The sequence below is a fragment of the Oryctolagus cuniculus genome, chromosome 7 (assembly GCF_051225735.1).
Source record: "Oryctolagus cuniculus isolate XC-2025 breed Fujian yellow rabbit chromosome 7, ASM5122573v1, whole genome shotgun sequence".
NCBI lineage: Eukaryota > Metazoa > Chordata > Mammalia > Lagomorpha > Leporidae > Oryctolagus > Oryctolagus cuniculus.
In genome coordinates this window covers 126,153,865-126,171,107 of record NC_142873.1, presented here as the reverse complement: position 1 = coordinate 126,171,107, position 17,243 = coordinate 126,153,865, and the positions used below count along the sequence as shown (strand labels likewise).

Here is a 17,243-nt window from a genome sequence, read left to right as displayed (position 1 = left end):
GCAGGCCCGACGCCTGTTGGCCACAGGACCACGGGATGGAACGAAGAGCTGCAGCAGCAGATGGCCTCACAGCAAGGCCCTAGGGTGCAGCCTGCAGCCTCGCTCCGAGGGGAGCCCTCCCTGACCCACAGCCAAGATGGTGCTCCTTGCACATAGCATACACACGTGCAGAGCCACACACAGCTCCCAGCTCTACCACACCCGCCGGGAGGGAGCATGGCCTCGCAGCCCCTCACAGCCTTCGCTCTCTACTGATTGCTAAGGGGGATGGGAAGCTGGGGAGGCAGGAATGTCCTGCTTCTGCCCACAGCGCCGTGCCGTGCACGGTGGCTACAATCGGGCCCTAAGCGAGTTCTCACCCATCCTGGCCTCGGGGCTCCTGTTCTAGCAGGGAAACAGGTACTTGGCCAGGTAATTGTAAACCACACAGAGTGGGTCCCAGAGGCAACCTACCTGCATTTCCCTCTGGAGTTGAGGGAGGGTTTCGCCTGGGCGGAGGTGCGATAGAGGGCAGACAGAACTGTATGGACGGACAGAGGTGTGTGTATGGCAGATGGAAGAGAGGGGACAGGACCAGCATTTTGGATAAGCAGAAAAATTCAGTATAAAAAAATGGGCCGGGGCTGGCACTGTGGTACAGTGAGTTAAAGCCCTGGCCTGCAGTGCCAGCATCCCATATGGGCACCAGTTCGAGTCCTGGCTGCTCCATTTCTGATCCAGCTCTCTGCTATGGCCTGGAAAAGCAGTGGATGGCCAAGTCCCTGGGCACCTGCATTCACGTGGGAGACCCCAAGGAAGCTCCTGGCTCCTGGCTCCTGGCTCCTGGCTTTGGATTGGTTCAGCTCCAGCCATCACAACCATCTGGGGAGTGAACCAGAAGATGGAAGACCTCTCCCTCCCCCCCCCACCTTTACCTCTCCATAACTCTACTGCCTTTCAAATAAACAAATAAATCTTAAAAAAAAAAAAAAGGGGGCCACCAGAGCTGGCATTGTGGTACAGTAGGTTAGGCATCCCATGTGGGTGCCAACTCAAGTTCTGGCTGCTCCACTTCCAATCCAGCTCCCTGCTAATGCACCTGGGAAAGCAATGGAAGATGGCCCGGGTCCTTGGGCCCCTGCACCCATGTGGGAGACCTGGATGAAGCTCCTGGCTCCTGACTTCCTCCTGGCCCAGCCCCAGCCATTGCAGCTGTTTGGATGAGTGAACCAGTAGATGGATGATCTTTCTCTCTCTCCCACTCTCTCTGTCTCACTCTGACTTTCAAATGAATAAGCAAATCTTTAAAAACAAAACAAAACAAAACAAAACAAAACAAAACAAAAACACAGGGGCTGGCACTGTGGAGCAACACAGTAAGCCTTCATCTGCAGTGCCAACATCCTACATGGACACTGGTTTGAGTCCTGGTGGCTCCACTTCTGATCCAGCTCTCTGCTATGGCCTGGGAGGGCAGTAGACGATGGCCCAAGTCCTTGGGCCCCTGCACCCACATGGGAGACCCAAAAGAAGTTCCTGGCTGCTGGCTTCAGATTGGCACAGCTCCGGCCTTTGCGGCCGTCTCGGGGGGTGAACCAACGGATGGAAAATTTCTCTCTTTCTCTTTCTTTCCTCTCTCTGTACAACTCTGATTTTCAAGTAAATAAATAAATACATCTTAAAAGATAAAGAAAATGAGCTTAGCACTAAAAAATAAAACAAACAAACAAACAACCAGGCCACCCAAAGTGGAAGGTGCTGTGAGAGCAAAGACCAAGGCTGGCAAATCCAGTATCACACCAAGCGTCATTTATTAGGGGCGTTCGGACAGAAGCGTCATCTTGGGCGGCTGCAAGACAGTTCGAGCCCCACGCTGAGAGGCAGGAGAAAAACGGGTTACAGACAAAGGTGGCCTGTGGCTGAGTGGAATACACTGGGACTTTTTCAAGAAATGTGGGCGTTCCGTGCATCCGGTGAGAGCACTCCGGGTCAGTGCCCAGCAGCCAGTGCTCTACAGATGGCCGTCATGACTTCATTTCTCCCATTGGCTCAGGATGACTTTCAGGGCCACCTATAGGGCACGGTGGCATGGAACCACCATGGCTACAGTCATGCCCACCTTGGTCCCTACACCAGGCTGTCGGGGGGAGCGTGGGGTAGAGACACCCCTGCTTTCCCTGTGATGGTCTGGTTTGTAAGCAGCCCTGGGAAGCCTTTCCAGGACTTAGCGCCTGCCAGCCCCTGTCTGCTCCCACCGGACACTGGAGGGGACCGAAGACCTCTGCGTTTCGGGCCTACTGCTTCGCCGCCCTGCCCGTTGTAGGCGCAGCCTCGCAGCCTCGCCTTGTGCCTCCCCCGAGGAGCCCTGCTACCTCTTTCCTCCCTTTCGTCCACCTGGTCCTTCAAGGGCAGACGAAGAAGGCGCCCTGACTGCCCCCGCCCACGCTGGCTTCCCCCTGGCTGCTGAAACGGAAGATTCCTGCGACAGGAGAGGCACCCTGCCACACGGCGCACTAGGGCGCGGTGTGCACACAAAGTCCACTGCAGGCAGTTTCACCGCAGGACAGGACGTGACCACAGGCACCTGCAGAGAAGGGCTTGACCAAGATCCGGGAAAGCCCTCAGGGACACAGCGGGCGGCTCTCGCCCTGCCTCGATGCTCTTCTTACCCAGATCTCTTCTGCCCCTCAGATCATACAGGAAAGATGACTGCTCCCAGCACCTGACAGGTCCACCCGCATCTAAAGAATCTCCAGAGATGAGGCGATGGGACACTGAGCCCAATCAGCTCTGGGTGGGGGGCGTCCAGAGCACAAAGGTAGCTGCTGGCTGCACCCCTCCCTGGGAGCCACGGTGCACGGTCCTGAGGCTTGGCGAGTGGGCTGTTCTGAAACAAGGGCAGTTGTCACGAGCAGAGCAGACACCCCAAAGCTGCACAACACTTGTCTGTATCACAACGTGGCCAGATGCTCCCAGGACTTCCAGGGCCACACTGGCTCACTCTCCTCCTTGGTGACAAATCCTGCCTTCTTGGACTGCGGACTCCTCCTTTGTACACCAAGGAAGGTGGAACTATGTCTTCTGTTGAGCCCCTTAACTCTCCAATATGTTGGTTCAATTACCCTTTCTGGACCTCAGTTTTCTCATCTGTAAAATGGGAGTAATAACCCTCCCCCTTGCAGAGTTACTGTAAAATAATTGGCAGTGAAAATATCTAACATGGGTTGAGTACAGAGTTGCTGTAGAAGTTCCAGCAACACTGGAACCCACAGTGGTTCCCCCCAAGGGTGGTGTCTATGATGCGCCCAGGTGCCCAGAGGAGTATTGCTCTCCCTCTGGCTGAGAGCTGCCAGCCTTCAAGGTGCTTCACCACCCGGCCAGCATGGGGCCCGGGCTGGACCACTCGGGGTCCATCTCTGGGGTTTCCTCCCGTGGCAGCTCTTTGATGTGCCTTTGCAGAGCTGTTGGGATGCGGACATCGGACAACCAGCCAATAGCCCGGTCCCCAGTGTGGAGGAGGCGGTCTGTGGAGGCGAAGCCGACCTGGGGAGGAGGCCTGAGCTCTCGGTTCCAGACTTCCCGGGGCTCAGTTTCACCCCAGCCCCACCTGGCTTTCCTTAGCTTCGAGTGAGGTGTCACTCTGCCACTCACAACCAACCATCTTCCTTTAGATGCATTAACATTTGTTTTATACAGCTGGGTACCCTAGCACTGGATGCGTGTACTCACATCTTCTTGCTGAATTAATCTCTAATCAGTACATAATGACCCTCTTTGTCTCTTTTTACAGTTTTTGTCTTTTTTTTTTTTTTTTTAAGATTTATTTATTTACTTGAGGGGCAGAGCTACAGAGAGGCAGAGGTGCAGGGGTGGGATTCCATCCACTGGTTCACTCCCTAGATGGCCACAACAGTTGGAGCTGAGCCGATCCAAAGCCAGGAGCCAGGAGCTTCCTTGGGGTCTCCCATGTGGGTGCAGGGGCCCAAGGACTTGGGCCATCTTCTACTGCTTTCCCAGGCAATAGTACAGAGCTGGATTGGAAAAGGAGCAGCCAGGACATGAACTGGTGCCTATATGGGATGCCGGCACTGCAGGCGGCAGCTTAACCTACTATGCCACAGCGCCGGCCCCAGTTTTTGTCTTAAAGTGTATTTTTTCTCAGGAGCATGGCTCCTCCTGCTCAGTTTTGATTTCCATTTGCTGGGCTATCTCTTTCCATCCTCTCACTGTCAGTCTGTGTATATCTTTACTCGCACCTCCCCCTCCCTCTCTGAGCCTTGTTTCCTTGACTGCGGAATGATGCAGCTCCTTGCTGTCCCCTTCCAGCCTGAGGCTCGGCGCTCCATTCGTCCGTTCATTCACTCTGCTACTGTCAGCTTTCACTGTGCATCTATTCTGTCCCCAGCCCTGTGTCAGCTCCTGAGAACCTCGCTGGGGGCGGGGTGGGGGGGAGGCTCAAGACTTACACAGGTTGGGGAGGGAGGGAGCTAAGCAGCTCCAGGTGTATTGTGTGTGATAATGATGGACAGAGCAAAGCACAGTTGCTGTGGGGGAGTCAGAGAAAGAAACTTGTCTAGGTTCGGAAGGCTTCCTGGAGGAGGTGACATGCACTGAACTTTTCAGACGGGGATGACTACAGAGAGAAGAGGAAAGGGATTCTGAGCAGAGGAATTACCTTTGCAAGGGTTCAAAGGAGAATGAGAGGGGGCAGCAGCCTGGGGCAGGAGGAGAAGGGGCACGCGGCCAGGCTACACAGCATGCCTTTCCTCTCCCGGGGCAGGAGGAGAAGGGGCACGCGGCCAGGCTACACAGCATGCCTTTCCTCTCCCTCTGGGGGAAGAAACTGCAGTTTTTATTAAGCTTGGAAAATCCCCTGAGTATAGTCTTTGAGTGAAGATGCAAGGAGCCTTTTGACCATACTAAAGCACTGGGGCGAATGATTCTTTGTCGATGAGGCTGCCCCACTGGTCCTGAGCCCGTCAGGGAAGCCAGGCTCGCAGTCCCAGCCAGGGGCCGGTCCCAGGGCTGTCGGAAGGATGCATCTAAAAATAGGAAGGCAAGTGAGCCTAATGCCAACCAGACGGCAGGGGAGCAGCCTCGGCGGCCTGGGAGGAGTGTGAACACCCCTCCCCTGTAGGAAACATACTCATTACATTCTGAGAAAGGCAGCTCACAATGCACCCTGGAGAGAATATGCGGTTTCTGCCCCCAAATATGCCAAACCCCTGCTAATGACTGCACGCCTGCTCCAAAGGCAGGAGCTCTTCCAGATGCGGCTCCCTGCCTCCGGGCCGTCCTGCCTTCCTCCGCCCAAGGCCCGGCACCCTCGGGCTCTGCGCCTCTGGGCAAGTGCGGTCACCGGCGGCCCTGGGGTGAGTGAGGGCCCTCTCTGGGCCTCGGTGGGGGCGGCCTCCCGGTCCTGGCCCCAACAGACTGTTGCAGGGTTTGTTGCTGTGATGGGAGGGGGAGAAGTGCCGGGCACGAGCTGGGAGTCATGGCTGCGGGGGCCCTGAGGGTGAGGGAGGTGGGCTCTAAGCCTGAGTGTGTCTGGTTCTGGCCTCCCTCCGATGGTCCTGGAGCTGGAGGGGAGCAGCCGATTGCAAACTTCAAGCCCTACGTGCACTCCGAGGCTACAGCCCCTGGCTGTGGACTTCTAACCCGTGCCTCTGGGCAGACCCCTCTGCCTCTGACCTCCTCTTCCCTAAACTGGGGAGAGTTTTGAAATCAATTTTTTCTAGTTAAAGCACTCATGCATGCCTATTGGTTTCTTAGAACTTTGATCAAAGGTCTTTGAGTAGGCTATGTGCTCATGGTTCCAAATTCAAAAGATGGAAGCAAATACTGCAGGACAGAGTTCAGTTGTCCTTCCCGCTCCTCGAGGTCTCTTCCTCGGAGGAAACCATTGATTTCCCGTGTATTAAACGTGCATGAATCTTAAAACTCCTTGTTGAAGTATTAGATTGATAGAGTACAGCAAAGGGCACACATCACGGTAACACAACTCAGCGACTGATGCTCATGATTTCAATCCTTTTAAAAATTAGAGAAAAGAATCAGAATCACCAAAAGAGAGAACTGTTGATGTCTTAGTGTGTTTTCCTCCCATTACTTGTGTGAGTGTGTGTGTGTGTGTGTGTGCATTGGAACCATGCTGTGTAACCCTTATAGCCTGTTTTCTATATTTACTATTATATTATAAACAGTTCCTCATGCCATTAAAAGTTCCTCAAGAATAGTTTCCTAATGTCTGCCTAGTGTTCCCGGGAATTGCGCCCAGCTTCGCTGTGCAGGATGTCTGGGGCAGCGTTCCCTCTGTGCTGGGTGCCACCACGAGGACCGTCCTTGGGTGTGCGTCTCCAAGCACACCTCACAGGATGAATCCTGGAAGGAGAATGACTGAATCAACTCACCCGTCCCCTGCAGAACGCGGGGGCAACTAGAAAGTGGGGGCCCGACCCCCAGAGTGGCAGCTGAAAGGCGCGGAGATGTCAGGCGAGGCCCTGGCCCTGGTGCTCCCAGGAGGGTGTGCCCAGGGGGTTCTGCGCAAAGCGCAGGTAAGTACCCCCTGCCCCACCAGAGGTCCTCCATGTGGGCTTCCCCGCCTGGAGCCTCCTGAGGGAGCCAGGTGGGGAATCCCCTGTCCTGTCGCTCCTTGTTGCTTTCTGATTAGTATTATTTTATTTACTATTTCTGTCAGTATTGTCTGACCTTTATTGCTTTAGCAGTTGGAGTCTTGCCTGGTGGTGAGCTGATAAATGGTTAACAATTGGCTCTCTGGCTGGTAGGAGCACGCTGATTTGTAGTACTTGCACCAATTTCTGTGGCATAAATAGTCTCACTGTGGCCAGTTCCAAAGTACCAACAGCACAGTTGGGATGAGATGCACACAGCCTCAAGCAAGTTTACCTCTTCTCCCTCTTCTTAGCCCCTCCCCATTCACCCCCCTCATCCTGGGGCTCCTTCAAGGGGAGAGAGACTTCAATTTTGTGGGAGGTGAATGTTGCTAAAGAACAAGAGCAGCTTCTTCCAGTTCTCTGAGGGAGAAACAGGCTCATGATGATAGCCCGGGCACCTTTCACAGGGCTGGTCCCTGCTGAGGCCACTTCTGGCTAGGAGCCAGGGCTTCCTGCTATGAAAATACACTGTCTTTAAAAAAATTTACTGGTGCCAGCACTGGGGCTTAGCAGGTAAAGCATCCCATATGGGCACTGGTTCAAGTCCTGGCTGCTAAACTTCCAACCCAGCTCTCTGCTGTGGCCTGGGAAAGCAGTAGAAGATGGCTCAAGCGCCTGGGCCCCTGTACCCTCATGGGAGACCAGGAAGAAGCTCCTGGCTCCTGGCTTTGGTCTGGCCCAGCTCTGGCTGTTGTGTCCATTGAGGAGTAAAGCAGCAGATAGAAGATCTTGTCTCTGTCTGTCTGTCTGTCTTTCTCTCTCTGTAATCTGCCTTTCAAATAAATAAATAAATCTTTATAAAAATATTTGCCAGTGTATTTGAGATGGAGAGAAATGGAAAGATACCGATAGGCAAGAGAGAGAGAGAAAGAGAGAGAGAGAGAGAGAGAGAGAGAGAGATTTCTGTTTGCTGCCTATTTCCCAAATTCCTGCCAATGGCAGGGAGGCAGAAGCCAGGAGCCAGGAATGCGATCCAGGTCTCCCCATGAGGTCGGCAGGAACCCAGTTGCTTGCGCCATCACCGCTGTCTCCAGGGTCTGCGTTAGCAGGAAGCTGGAGTCAGGAGCCTGAGCCGAGGATCAGACTCAGTGCTCTGACAGGCGATGCAGGCATCTTGGCTGCTGGGTCACGCCTGCCCTTGTACGCGGTCTTGCCTAGCCATTCCTCTTCCTCCTCCTCTTCGTGACCCATGACCTGCATCCACAAGAGGATGGGTCTTGCCCTTGAGAGCTGAGTGTGGGGGATCCGACAGAGGGGAGCAGCTTGTCCGAGGCGGTCAAGCGCTCTGTGGAAGTTGCCCTGTTCATCAGCTCCAGTCTGGTCCCAGCCTCCATCCTCTGCTTGCAGTGGACATTGTTGGGGAGTCCTCGTCCTCCTCCCTACTGGCACCTCTTTCTTTTAGTGTCTGCTCTCTCCCACACAGCAGCCTGTCTCATGGGGAGGTGACCCATCCCCAGTTCCAGGGGAAAGTAAGTTCTAACCAGGCCCAGGCAAGGCAGTCATTCATTCCTCCTCTCCAATGACTGCCCTAGGACTGAGAACATGATCCAGGTCCTGCCAGTCAGAGCAGGAGGGGGGCGTTGGGTAGTGGAAGGGTAGGAGCTTTCTTTCCCTAAGAAATAGGCTCGCAAAAGTCAATCTCCCTGGACACCTGGACGCGAGGGCTGTCCACCTGGGTGCTGTCCTCACCTCATGCTGACTCCGCAGGAACAGCAAAGCCGAACCATCCAGCCTCCGCCCTTCCCTGTGGCTTAAACTGGTTTGAGTTTTCTGCCATTTGGTGCCAAGCACATCCTAAAAATTAAGGCCTTCTAGTCCACTACCCACATTACAGATGCATTTCATGATTCAAATTCTTTAACAGCTTCTTTAAAGAAATTGTTTGTTTTTATTTATTTGAATGGCAAGGAGGCAGAGAGAAGGGGAGAGACAATGAGAGAAAGAGATCATCCACCCTCTGGTTCACTCCCCAGATGGTCACAACAGCCGGAGTTGGGCCAGTGTGAATGAAGCCAAAAGGCTGAAATTCTGTCTGGGTCTCCCCCGTGGGAGGTAAGGGCACGAAAACTTGGGCAGTTCTCTGCTGCCTTCCCACGTGCATTAGCAGGGAGCTGGACCAGAAGCAGAGCAAAACTCAGACTCGAACTGGCGCTCATTTGGGATACGGGCAATGCAGGTCGGTGCTCAAACCACTGTGCCACGATGCCGGCCCCTCTCACGGCTTTAGCAGTTAGGATAAGGTCTTTGTTCAATGTCTCTCTCCCTGCATAACCACCATCCACCTTCCCTCAGAGGGTGAGATCCTTGGCCTTCATCTTTGGCCTCCGGGTGTCCAGCGTGTGGATGGGGTGTGGCGCACGCGCAGACGGAGGGTGCTGGGTCCGAGCGCCAGGCCCCCTCCCTGGTTCGGCAGCGACTTGCTTTGGGACTGCAGGCAAATCTCTTCCCCTCAACCTCAGTGTCAGAAACTCACAAAGCCGAATATTGGGCTCTAGCAGTAGCTTAAGAAGGACTAAAGAAACACCAGCCAGCTACTCCCATATGATAGCAGTTTAGTATCCATTTTATGGTATCCATTTTATGCTTTTAGTTTCCATCGATGGATTAAAAAACCATGACAAAAATAAAAATGCCAGCAAAGCTTTCAAATGTGGCTGTGTTTATCCATCACGGCAGCGTCCACATCCATGAACGTTTGTGCTGGTGGGAGACCCTTTGTGCATCCCGTGTACAGCCAGCGCTCGGCGCCACATGGCTTCCAGATGCGGCTGGCGGAGGGGCCCAGAGGTCGGGAATCAGCGGCCTAGCGCGTCCCGGAGTTCTCCGGGCATTTGAGGCTTGTGGCTCTGACATGGGCCGTGGCGGGCAGGCAACGCGACGCACCTCAGCTCACTCAGCCACTGAGCGGAGGGTTCGAACTCCCTCCTCCGCAGCCTGGGTTCCGTTGGCTCAGCCAGCCTGGTTGCCAGCACCGCTCCCCTCTGGCTCTCTGGAAATGAGAAACAGGGAGGCCTGAGATTGCCTAGGGTATGGGGCGAGGTGGCCGTCTCAGAAGGCTGACAACCCGAAATGACGCGGAGCATGCTTCAGATGCCGCGGGGTGGTTTAGGAGTGGGTGGAATTATGTCCTCGGGGCTCAGTCAACATTGTCTGAGCTGCGTGGGGGGTCCGGGCCCGGCCCAGGGCCACAGAACCACAGAACTGAGCAGAAAAATGGGGAAAGCAGGAGTCAGAGCCCAGCTCGAAATCGGGCACAGGGAGCTTTTGCCTTTCCAGGCACTGGTGGTCATCCGCTCACTCATCCGCTCATTCATTCATCCAGCAGGGTAACGAGGCAGGCGCTCAATAAGTCCCTGCTGTGCAGCACGGCTGCGCACCTGTGCTGGCGTCCGCGGATGAAGCGGGCAGGGCCCCGCCTCCACAGCCTGTTGGTCCCGAGGCCAGAGGCAGCCTGTTGAAGTTCTCTGGGAGCCGGGTCAGGCCAGAGGTGTGAGCAGGCCTTTTGCTTGGGGCAGGAGAAAGGAAGGAGAAATTGGGAAATTTTTCTAGAAGGTAAAATGGTTCTCATGTGTGTGCGCGGTTCCCGAGGGAGCGGCAGGAATGCACTAGCAGGTCAGGGAAGAAAGGGCCCTCCTGACAGAGGGGCCAGTGCCGGACGCCATCCGTTCCTCCCTGGCTTTGGATGGGAAACCCCGCAGGGGTTTTTGTTGGCTTGTGTGTTTGTCATTTGCTTGACAGCGTGGAGGTGGGACTTTGGCAGAGGGACAGATGGAACTCATTGCTAATAAAGGTCTTAGGGCATCGAGAGGCTGGTTGGACCAACAGATGACGCTGTATTTGTATCTAAAGCTGGCAAATTGGGTTGTGCTGATTTTGGTTACAACCGCTCAGGGAGGGAGGAGGGAGACCCGGCGCTTGGGCTGAAAGCGGCTCCACTTGGCTCGGGGTACTGTGTGCGCTGCCGGGGTGGGGGGTGGGGGCAGAGAGGGCGGGCATGGTGAGCAGCGGGGCAGTGGGGCAGTGGGGTCCTTTAGCACCTGCCTGCCCTGAGGTCCAGGGAAGCCGCTGGAGCTGTGTGCGCAGGGGCTGCCATGAGGCACTTCTCCAGCTGCTTGGATACGCGAGAAATCCAAGGGGGAGACAGGGAGACAGCCAGGAGGCTGCCGTCATCGGCGGTGGGAGAGCTCGAGGCCAAAAGAGGGAGAGTTCTGAGAACTGAGGTCTCAGCCACTGGAGGTGGGGAGAGAGAGAGAGAGAGAGAGAGAGAGAAGACAGAGAGAGAGAGAGAGAGAGAATATGGGGAAGATGCTGGTTTCTGGAGCATGTAACTTGATGCGTTTTTAGATTTTTGTTGTTGTTGTTACTTGAGAGACAGACAGAGAGCCCCCCATCTGCGAATTCACTCCTCCAAATGCCCACCGTGGCCAGGGCGCTGAGCCAGGAGCTGGGAGCTCAGTCCAGGTCTCCCGAGTGGGTGGGAGGGACCTGAATACTTGAGCCATCAGCGCTGCCCTTCACGGTCTGCTTTAGCAGGAAGCTCGAATCAGAAGCTGGGAGCTGGGAATCCAACCCAAGTATTCCAATGTGGTGTGCGGGCACGCAGGCTTCTCCCTCTGCCTCTTAACTGCTCCGTCAGAGGCCCCACCCCCACCAAGTCAGTGACGTTCTTTAAAAGGTTCATTTCTTCATTTGAAAGGTAGAGTGACAGAGAGAGAGAGAGATACAGATAGAGATACAGATACAATTAGGGGGAGAGAGAGAGAATCTTCCATCTGCTGCCTCACTCCCCAAAATAGTAGAGGCTGGACCAGGCTGAAGCCAGGAGCCTGGAGCTCCGAGTCTCCCCTTAGGGTGGCAGGGCCCCAAGCTTAGACCATTATCTGCTGCCTTCTCCAGTGCATTAGCAGGAAGCTGGCTGAGAGCAGAGTAGCTGGGGCTTGAACTGGCGCTCTGATACACGACATGGGTGCTCCAAGTGGCAGCTTCCCCCTCGGGGCCACAACACCCACCCAGAAAGTCAGTGTTTGAGCCACCATTTGAGATGGACAGCGGGAGGTGCTTTCTGCATCCTGGTCTGCAGTGGATAGGAATGGGCTGTCTGCTGGTTTCTGGAGCCACAGCCCTGGTGCACTCCTCATCACAGGGTCAGCCCCACCACCTGCTCTCTCAGCTGCTAGCTTCACCCATCTCTTGGTGGGGAGTGTGGACAGAGTAATCTGAATGGGACACCTCACCGTGTCCCCCTCCCCACCCCACTGAAAAGTTCTCCCTATTGTCTCTAAAAAGGTCCAAGCCCCTTAGCCTGCCAAAAATAGTCATCTACAATCTGATCCTGTCTGCCTGCCTCGTCTCAGGCCTTTGCTACTCTATGATAGCTAGTCATAGTGAGAACTGAGTCACAGCAGAGCCAAGAGGCTCTGGTTACACAGCACAGAGCCGTGCTGGGCAGTGCCTGGAGAACGTCACACATATTAGCTCGTGGAATTCTCAGAAAACACTGAAAGTCTTAGACTCTGTGCCCTTGCCGTCTACAGACGTTTGAGTTTTCTGGCCCTGCTGTTTTCTGCTCTGATACATAGTTGTTGATCCATCAGCCTGTGCTAGGCACTGTATTAAGTGGCAGGGATCTAAAACTGAGTGAGGAATGGTAATGCCCTCCATGCACACACAATCTACTGGGGGAGACAGACAGCGAGGGATGGTGAGAGCACAATAGGGTAAGTGCAGGGTTAAGGGTGCTGTGGGGCACAGGTGATGGGTCCCCAGCCCAGCCTGGAGCCTTCTACCCTCCTGGTAACCTTCACAACTCTGTCAGGTTCAGGGAGCCCCCGCTCTGGGCACCTGCGACCCTGCTCTGCCCGCGTCCTATGCCAAGCGGGCAAGAACAGTGCGACAGCACGGACTCAGCACCCAGGGCGGCCTGCCTGGGCTCCTTAGGACGTGCTGAAGGAAAGAGCCCGAGGAACGAAGACGTGGACAGGGTCCTCCTCCCGCTGGGCTCCTCCCTGGTGCTCCCACAGCCAGGCCGGCGCTTGTGTCCTTCCCCGGGTCTGGCTCGGGCCCGTGTGCCATTGGGTCCTGCGGGTCAGGCTGGGCCGCTGCCTTCCTCTCCAGTCCAGGAGCACCCTGGTGAGAACAGGCCTGGCTAGAGTGGGGTCCCCAGTGCCCCCCAGCTGGGTGGGAACTGCCCGCTTCAAACCCTGGGCAGCCCTGGTTTGGGGCAAGGGGGAGGAAGCCCTGTGGCAGCCCTCAGGACCCCTGGGTGGTGGGAGGCGGTGCTGAGGGGGTCTCGGATTTCCTTCTGCTCCTGAGCCACTTCCGCAGCCTCTGTGACGTGGGCTTTAAAAAGAATTAAATAAGTGGGACAGTCTCAAACTAGAGCTGTTTGAAGACTGTTCCAGGGAGCCTTGTGGGCCTGGTGACAGGTCAGGTCGGCCCCTGGAGCTCTCACTGGGTTAACATGACTCGCTCTCCCCAGCGCTCGGGAGGAACCACCACGGGACCCTCCCAGGGGCTGGGAATCTTGGCACAAGGACCTGAGATGACTTCCAGCCAGGCCCACACTCTTAGGCAGAGCCCTTGGGAAGCTCTGGCCCCTACCCTCCGCTTCTCGCCTTGAAGTCACGGCTGGCGGAGCCTCTGCAGAGCTAGGGTGGGGGCAGGAGGTCCCCGGGGGCTAGTGCTGATGGCTCTGGACAAGGGTGGGAATTTCCACTCCTATCTAGAGAGCCATCAACGCTGTATGCCCTGACCTGGGCCTTTGGCCTCCAAAGGGCAGTGGGAAGGCCGGCCCCAGGGCCAATCCCTGGCCATTAATCCCTCCTGCCAGCCCGAATATCCACCCAGTGTGGTCAGACAAAGGCCTGCCCGGCCCAGCCACTGTGTTCCTCCCGCCCCAGGGGCTCCACTCAGACGCTGGGCCGCCTGGAATCCAGGCCCATGAGAAAGGGGCCGCCTTCACTGGCCATCTTATGCCCGGATGCTCAGCCGCATCACGTCCGGCCCAGGGCCTGTGAAAAGAGGGCCCAGCCACGCTGAAAACACGGATTAGCCCTTGGGCCGCCCCCTGACACAGGCCTGCTTGGCTCCGGGAAGCAGGCCCAATGGAGGGGGCCAGACAGGCACAAAGAACTCCAAAAGTCTGGGTTCTCACCCCTTGGCCCAGCTCCCCACTCCCCCCTCCCCAGGATTAGCACAGCCAACCACACATTGGGTACCATTTATTGAACATGTACTACGTCCCAGGAGGGAGACATGGGCCAGAAAAGAGAGAAGTACAGGAAAAAGTGCAGTGGCCAAGGCAGGTGGCAAGAGTCACTTTTCCCTGGGACCCTTTACTCCCTGGAGGGGTGAGACAGAGGTTACAGTAGGGGTTTCCCAGGTTCTCCATCCCTAAAGGAAGGTGGGGAAGGCAGTGGCTGAACCCCCATCAGCTCTGGCTCCATGCCTAGTCCAGCTCAAGAATTAGGCTGCACCTGCTGTGAAAACGCAGCAGGCTCTGAAGTCACTGCTCCGGCTCTGCCTCGCTCCTTCCCTGGCCGAGTTGGTCCTGGAAGTGGCCACTGTGCAGCAGGACAAACAAGCACCTCTCACCGAGCACCAGTGTGGACTGGCGCTTTGCTCCATGGTATCATCTGAGTCTCCTAACAAGGCCCAGAGGAGACACTGTTGCTTGTGCTGGGCTGGCAGGCAAGGAAATGGAGGCTCAAATGGGTCTCCGTGGCCTGGGAGCCAGGGTCCCGCTACTGCAGCTGCTCGCAAGCCTTCTTGTGTTGGGCGTGGCCTGTGCTCCTGTGGGAGAAGGCAAGGTGGTGAGGGTCCAGCCCTGTTTGAATAGAATCTCCTTCTCTGCTTGCACAGCCTCCTGCCCACTTCTCGTAGCTTGTAATCGCCCACCCCTCCACCAGATTGTGGGTCTCATCGACTACACCTTCCTGCCCTGAGACTAGCAAAGGACCGGGCCCAGAAGTGCCTGAAGAGTGATGTGGCCAGGGGAGCGGAAGGAGGGCTGGGCCTGGATCCGCGAGGCACTGACAGGACCTAGCCGCTGCCTGGATGTAGGGAGCAGAGTGGAAGAGAGGGGGAGCTATGCTTGCTTAACTCCAAATGCCAAAGGGGTGGGGGCAGCTGGGGCTGCAGGGGGTACGGGGGTGGGGGGAGAGCTGTGCTTCATCCACAACAGCTAGGTCCGCCACGCCTGGAGAGACCCACTTGGCGATGTCTGGAGGGTATGCCGCCCAGCAGGTTGGGAGACTGGCCCAGAATCCACTTTGGCCGCTGAGGTCGTGGGAGCTGCAGGAATCCCGAAGCAATGATTTCTAGAGTTCTCGGCTTTCAAACAGAGTGCTTTTGGCAGAGTGTGCGTACCTGTGCTCTGAGCTCCAGGCTTAACTGCAGCTCCGCCGCTTACTGCTTGGCTGCGTGAGGCTGTGAGCCGGACTCTCCTCACCTGCAAGATGGAGATGAGCACACTCCCTGCACTTGCTCAGCAGCAGGGGTGATGTTAGCAGCGAGCTTGGAGCTCAGAGAGGGACCTTCGAGCTCCAGGATGCCACTGTGGGAGCTGCAGGGAGGGGCCTGCCACCCCGGCTGGACTGGGGTGGGGCAAAAGGGAGGCACCAGGGCCCCAACTTCAAGGAGGCCTGGCTCTCAAATGCTGACCTTGCCCTTGTTAGACTCCTTCAGCATACCATGTAGGCCCTTCACTGGCCTCTCTATGCTCACAGCCCTGCTCCATCCTCCCCTGAGACTAGGATCTGCCCCCCACCCCCTAGTCTCCATTACCTGGCCCCGCCCGGTTCCCTAACTTCCCACGGTGGCCAGTCACACAGCCTGGACACCGAGAGCTGCCAAGGCGGCCCACGGCTCCGTTCCAGCTGGGGGCACAAGACCGGGAGGAGGATGGACTGGACCGGCTACTGGGAGGGGCAAAATGGGGAGGGGGCCAGGGCAGGGCGCTGAATGGGTGGATTTGCGGCTGGGACGGACCCACAGCGAGAGGGGCTAGGGAGGGGTGGGCAGGGAAGGAGGCTGGGGCCGGGGCCAGGGCGCGACTCAATAGAGATGGTGAGGCTGGGTCTATGGGGGGAATTGGCCTAAAGGGACGAGAGCGAGGGAGGGGCCAAGCGCAGGAGGGGGTCCTGCGTGCTCCAGCAGGGGCGGGAAAGCCAAACGGAGGGGAGGCGCTGGCCGCAGGGAAGGTCGGAGCCCTGTCCCCCGGCGGCTGCGACGGTGGCGGTGGGGGGGAGGTGTCCATATAAGGCGGGTCGGCGGCCCCTGGCCCTTGCAGGCGCGCAGGCACGGGAGCCCGCGTCCCGACGGCTGGGCGCAGCGACATGGATCCGCCCGCCGCCTTCTCGGGCTTCCCGGCGCTGCCCTCGGTCGCGCCGTCGGGGCCGCCGCCGTCGCCGCTGGCCGGCGCAGAGCCGGGACGGGAGCCCGAGGAGGCGGCTGCGGGCCGCGGGGAGGCGGAGCCGGGCCCCGCGCCGGGCCCAGGGCGGCGGCGGCGGCGGCCCCTGCAGCGCGGGAAGCCGCCCTACTCGTACATCGCGCTCATTGCCATGGCGCTGGCGCACGCCCCGGGCCGCCGCCTCACGCTGGCCGCCATCTACCGCTTCATCACCGAGCGCTTCGCCTTCTACCGCGACAGCCCGCGCAAGTGGCAGAACAGCATCCGCCACAACCTCACGCTCAACGACTGCTTCGTCAAGGTGCCGCGCGAGCCGGGCAACCCGGGCAAGGGCAACTACTGGACGCTCGACCCCGCGGCCGCCGACATGTTCGACAACGGCAGCTTCCTGCGGCGCCGCAAGCGCTTCAAGCGCGCCGAGCTGCCCGCGCCCGCGCCCGCGCCGCCGGGGCCGCCGCTGCCCTTCCCCTACGCGCCCTACGCGCCCGCGCCGGGTCCCGGGCTGCTGGCGCCACCGCCCCCGGCCGCCCCGGGCCCCGCGCCGCCCGCGCGCCTCTTCAGCGTCGACAGCCTGGTGAGCCTGCAGCCGGAGCTGGCCGCGCCCGACGCCGCCGCCGCCGCCTTCCCGCCCTGCGCCGCCGCCTCCCCGCCGCTCTACTCGCAGGCGCCCGACCGCCTGGGGCTGCCCCCGACGCGCCCCGGCCCGGGCCCGCTGCCCGCCGAGCCCCTCCTGGCTTTGGCCGGGCCGGCAGGTGCGCTGGGCCCGCTCAGCCCCGGGGAGGCGTACCTCAGGCAGCCGGGCTTCGCGCCGGGGCTGGAGCGCTACCTGTGAGCCTTCGCCAGGACTCCACCTCCCCCCAGGACCGGACGCTGCCATCGCCGCCTTCCCCACGCCGGCTTGGAGCCCACCTCCCAGTCCCCAGTCTAGCTCGAGCGCACCCACTAAGACCTCGTCCGTGCCCACCCCTGGGAAGACGGTCACCCTCGCATCACGTGCCCCAAACGACCCCGTGATGTGGGAGCCCCCGGTGGCTGTCCCACGCCCTCCCCTCGCGAGCCCTCATCTCTGCACTCCCACGTGGCTGTCCACGGGTCCCACCGCCTCGGAGCTGGGCCACGGCCAGGGAGCCCCAGCCCCGGGTTTCCCGGCGAGTGCCCAGCGCCTGGGAGCCACACCTTCG

General features: G+C 58.1%; 1 protein-coding gene across 1 annotated transcript; it reads left to right on the top strand.

The window, feature by feature from the left end:
- The first annotated feature begins 15,877 nt into the window (after nt 1-15,877).
- FOXE3 (forkhead box E3) lies at nt 15,878-17,039 on the top strand. Its single transcript, XM_017345585.4, has one exon. The coding sequence runs from the start codon at nt 15,989-15,991 to the stop codon at nt 16,892-16,894; it is 906 nt and encodes a 301-aa protein (XP_017201074.2). The 5' UTR covers nt 15,878-15,988; the 3' UTR covers nt 16,895-17,039.
- The last annotated feature ends 204 nt before the right edge of the window (nt 17,040-17,243 follow it).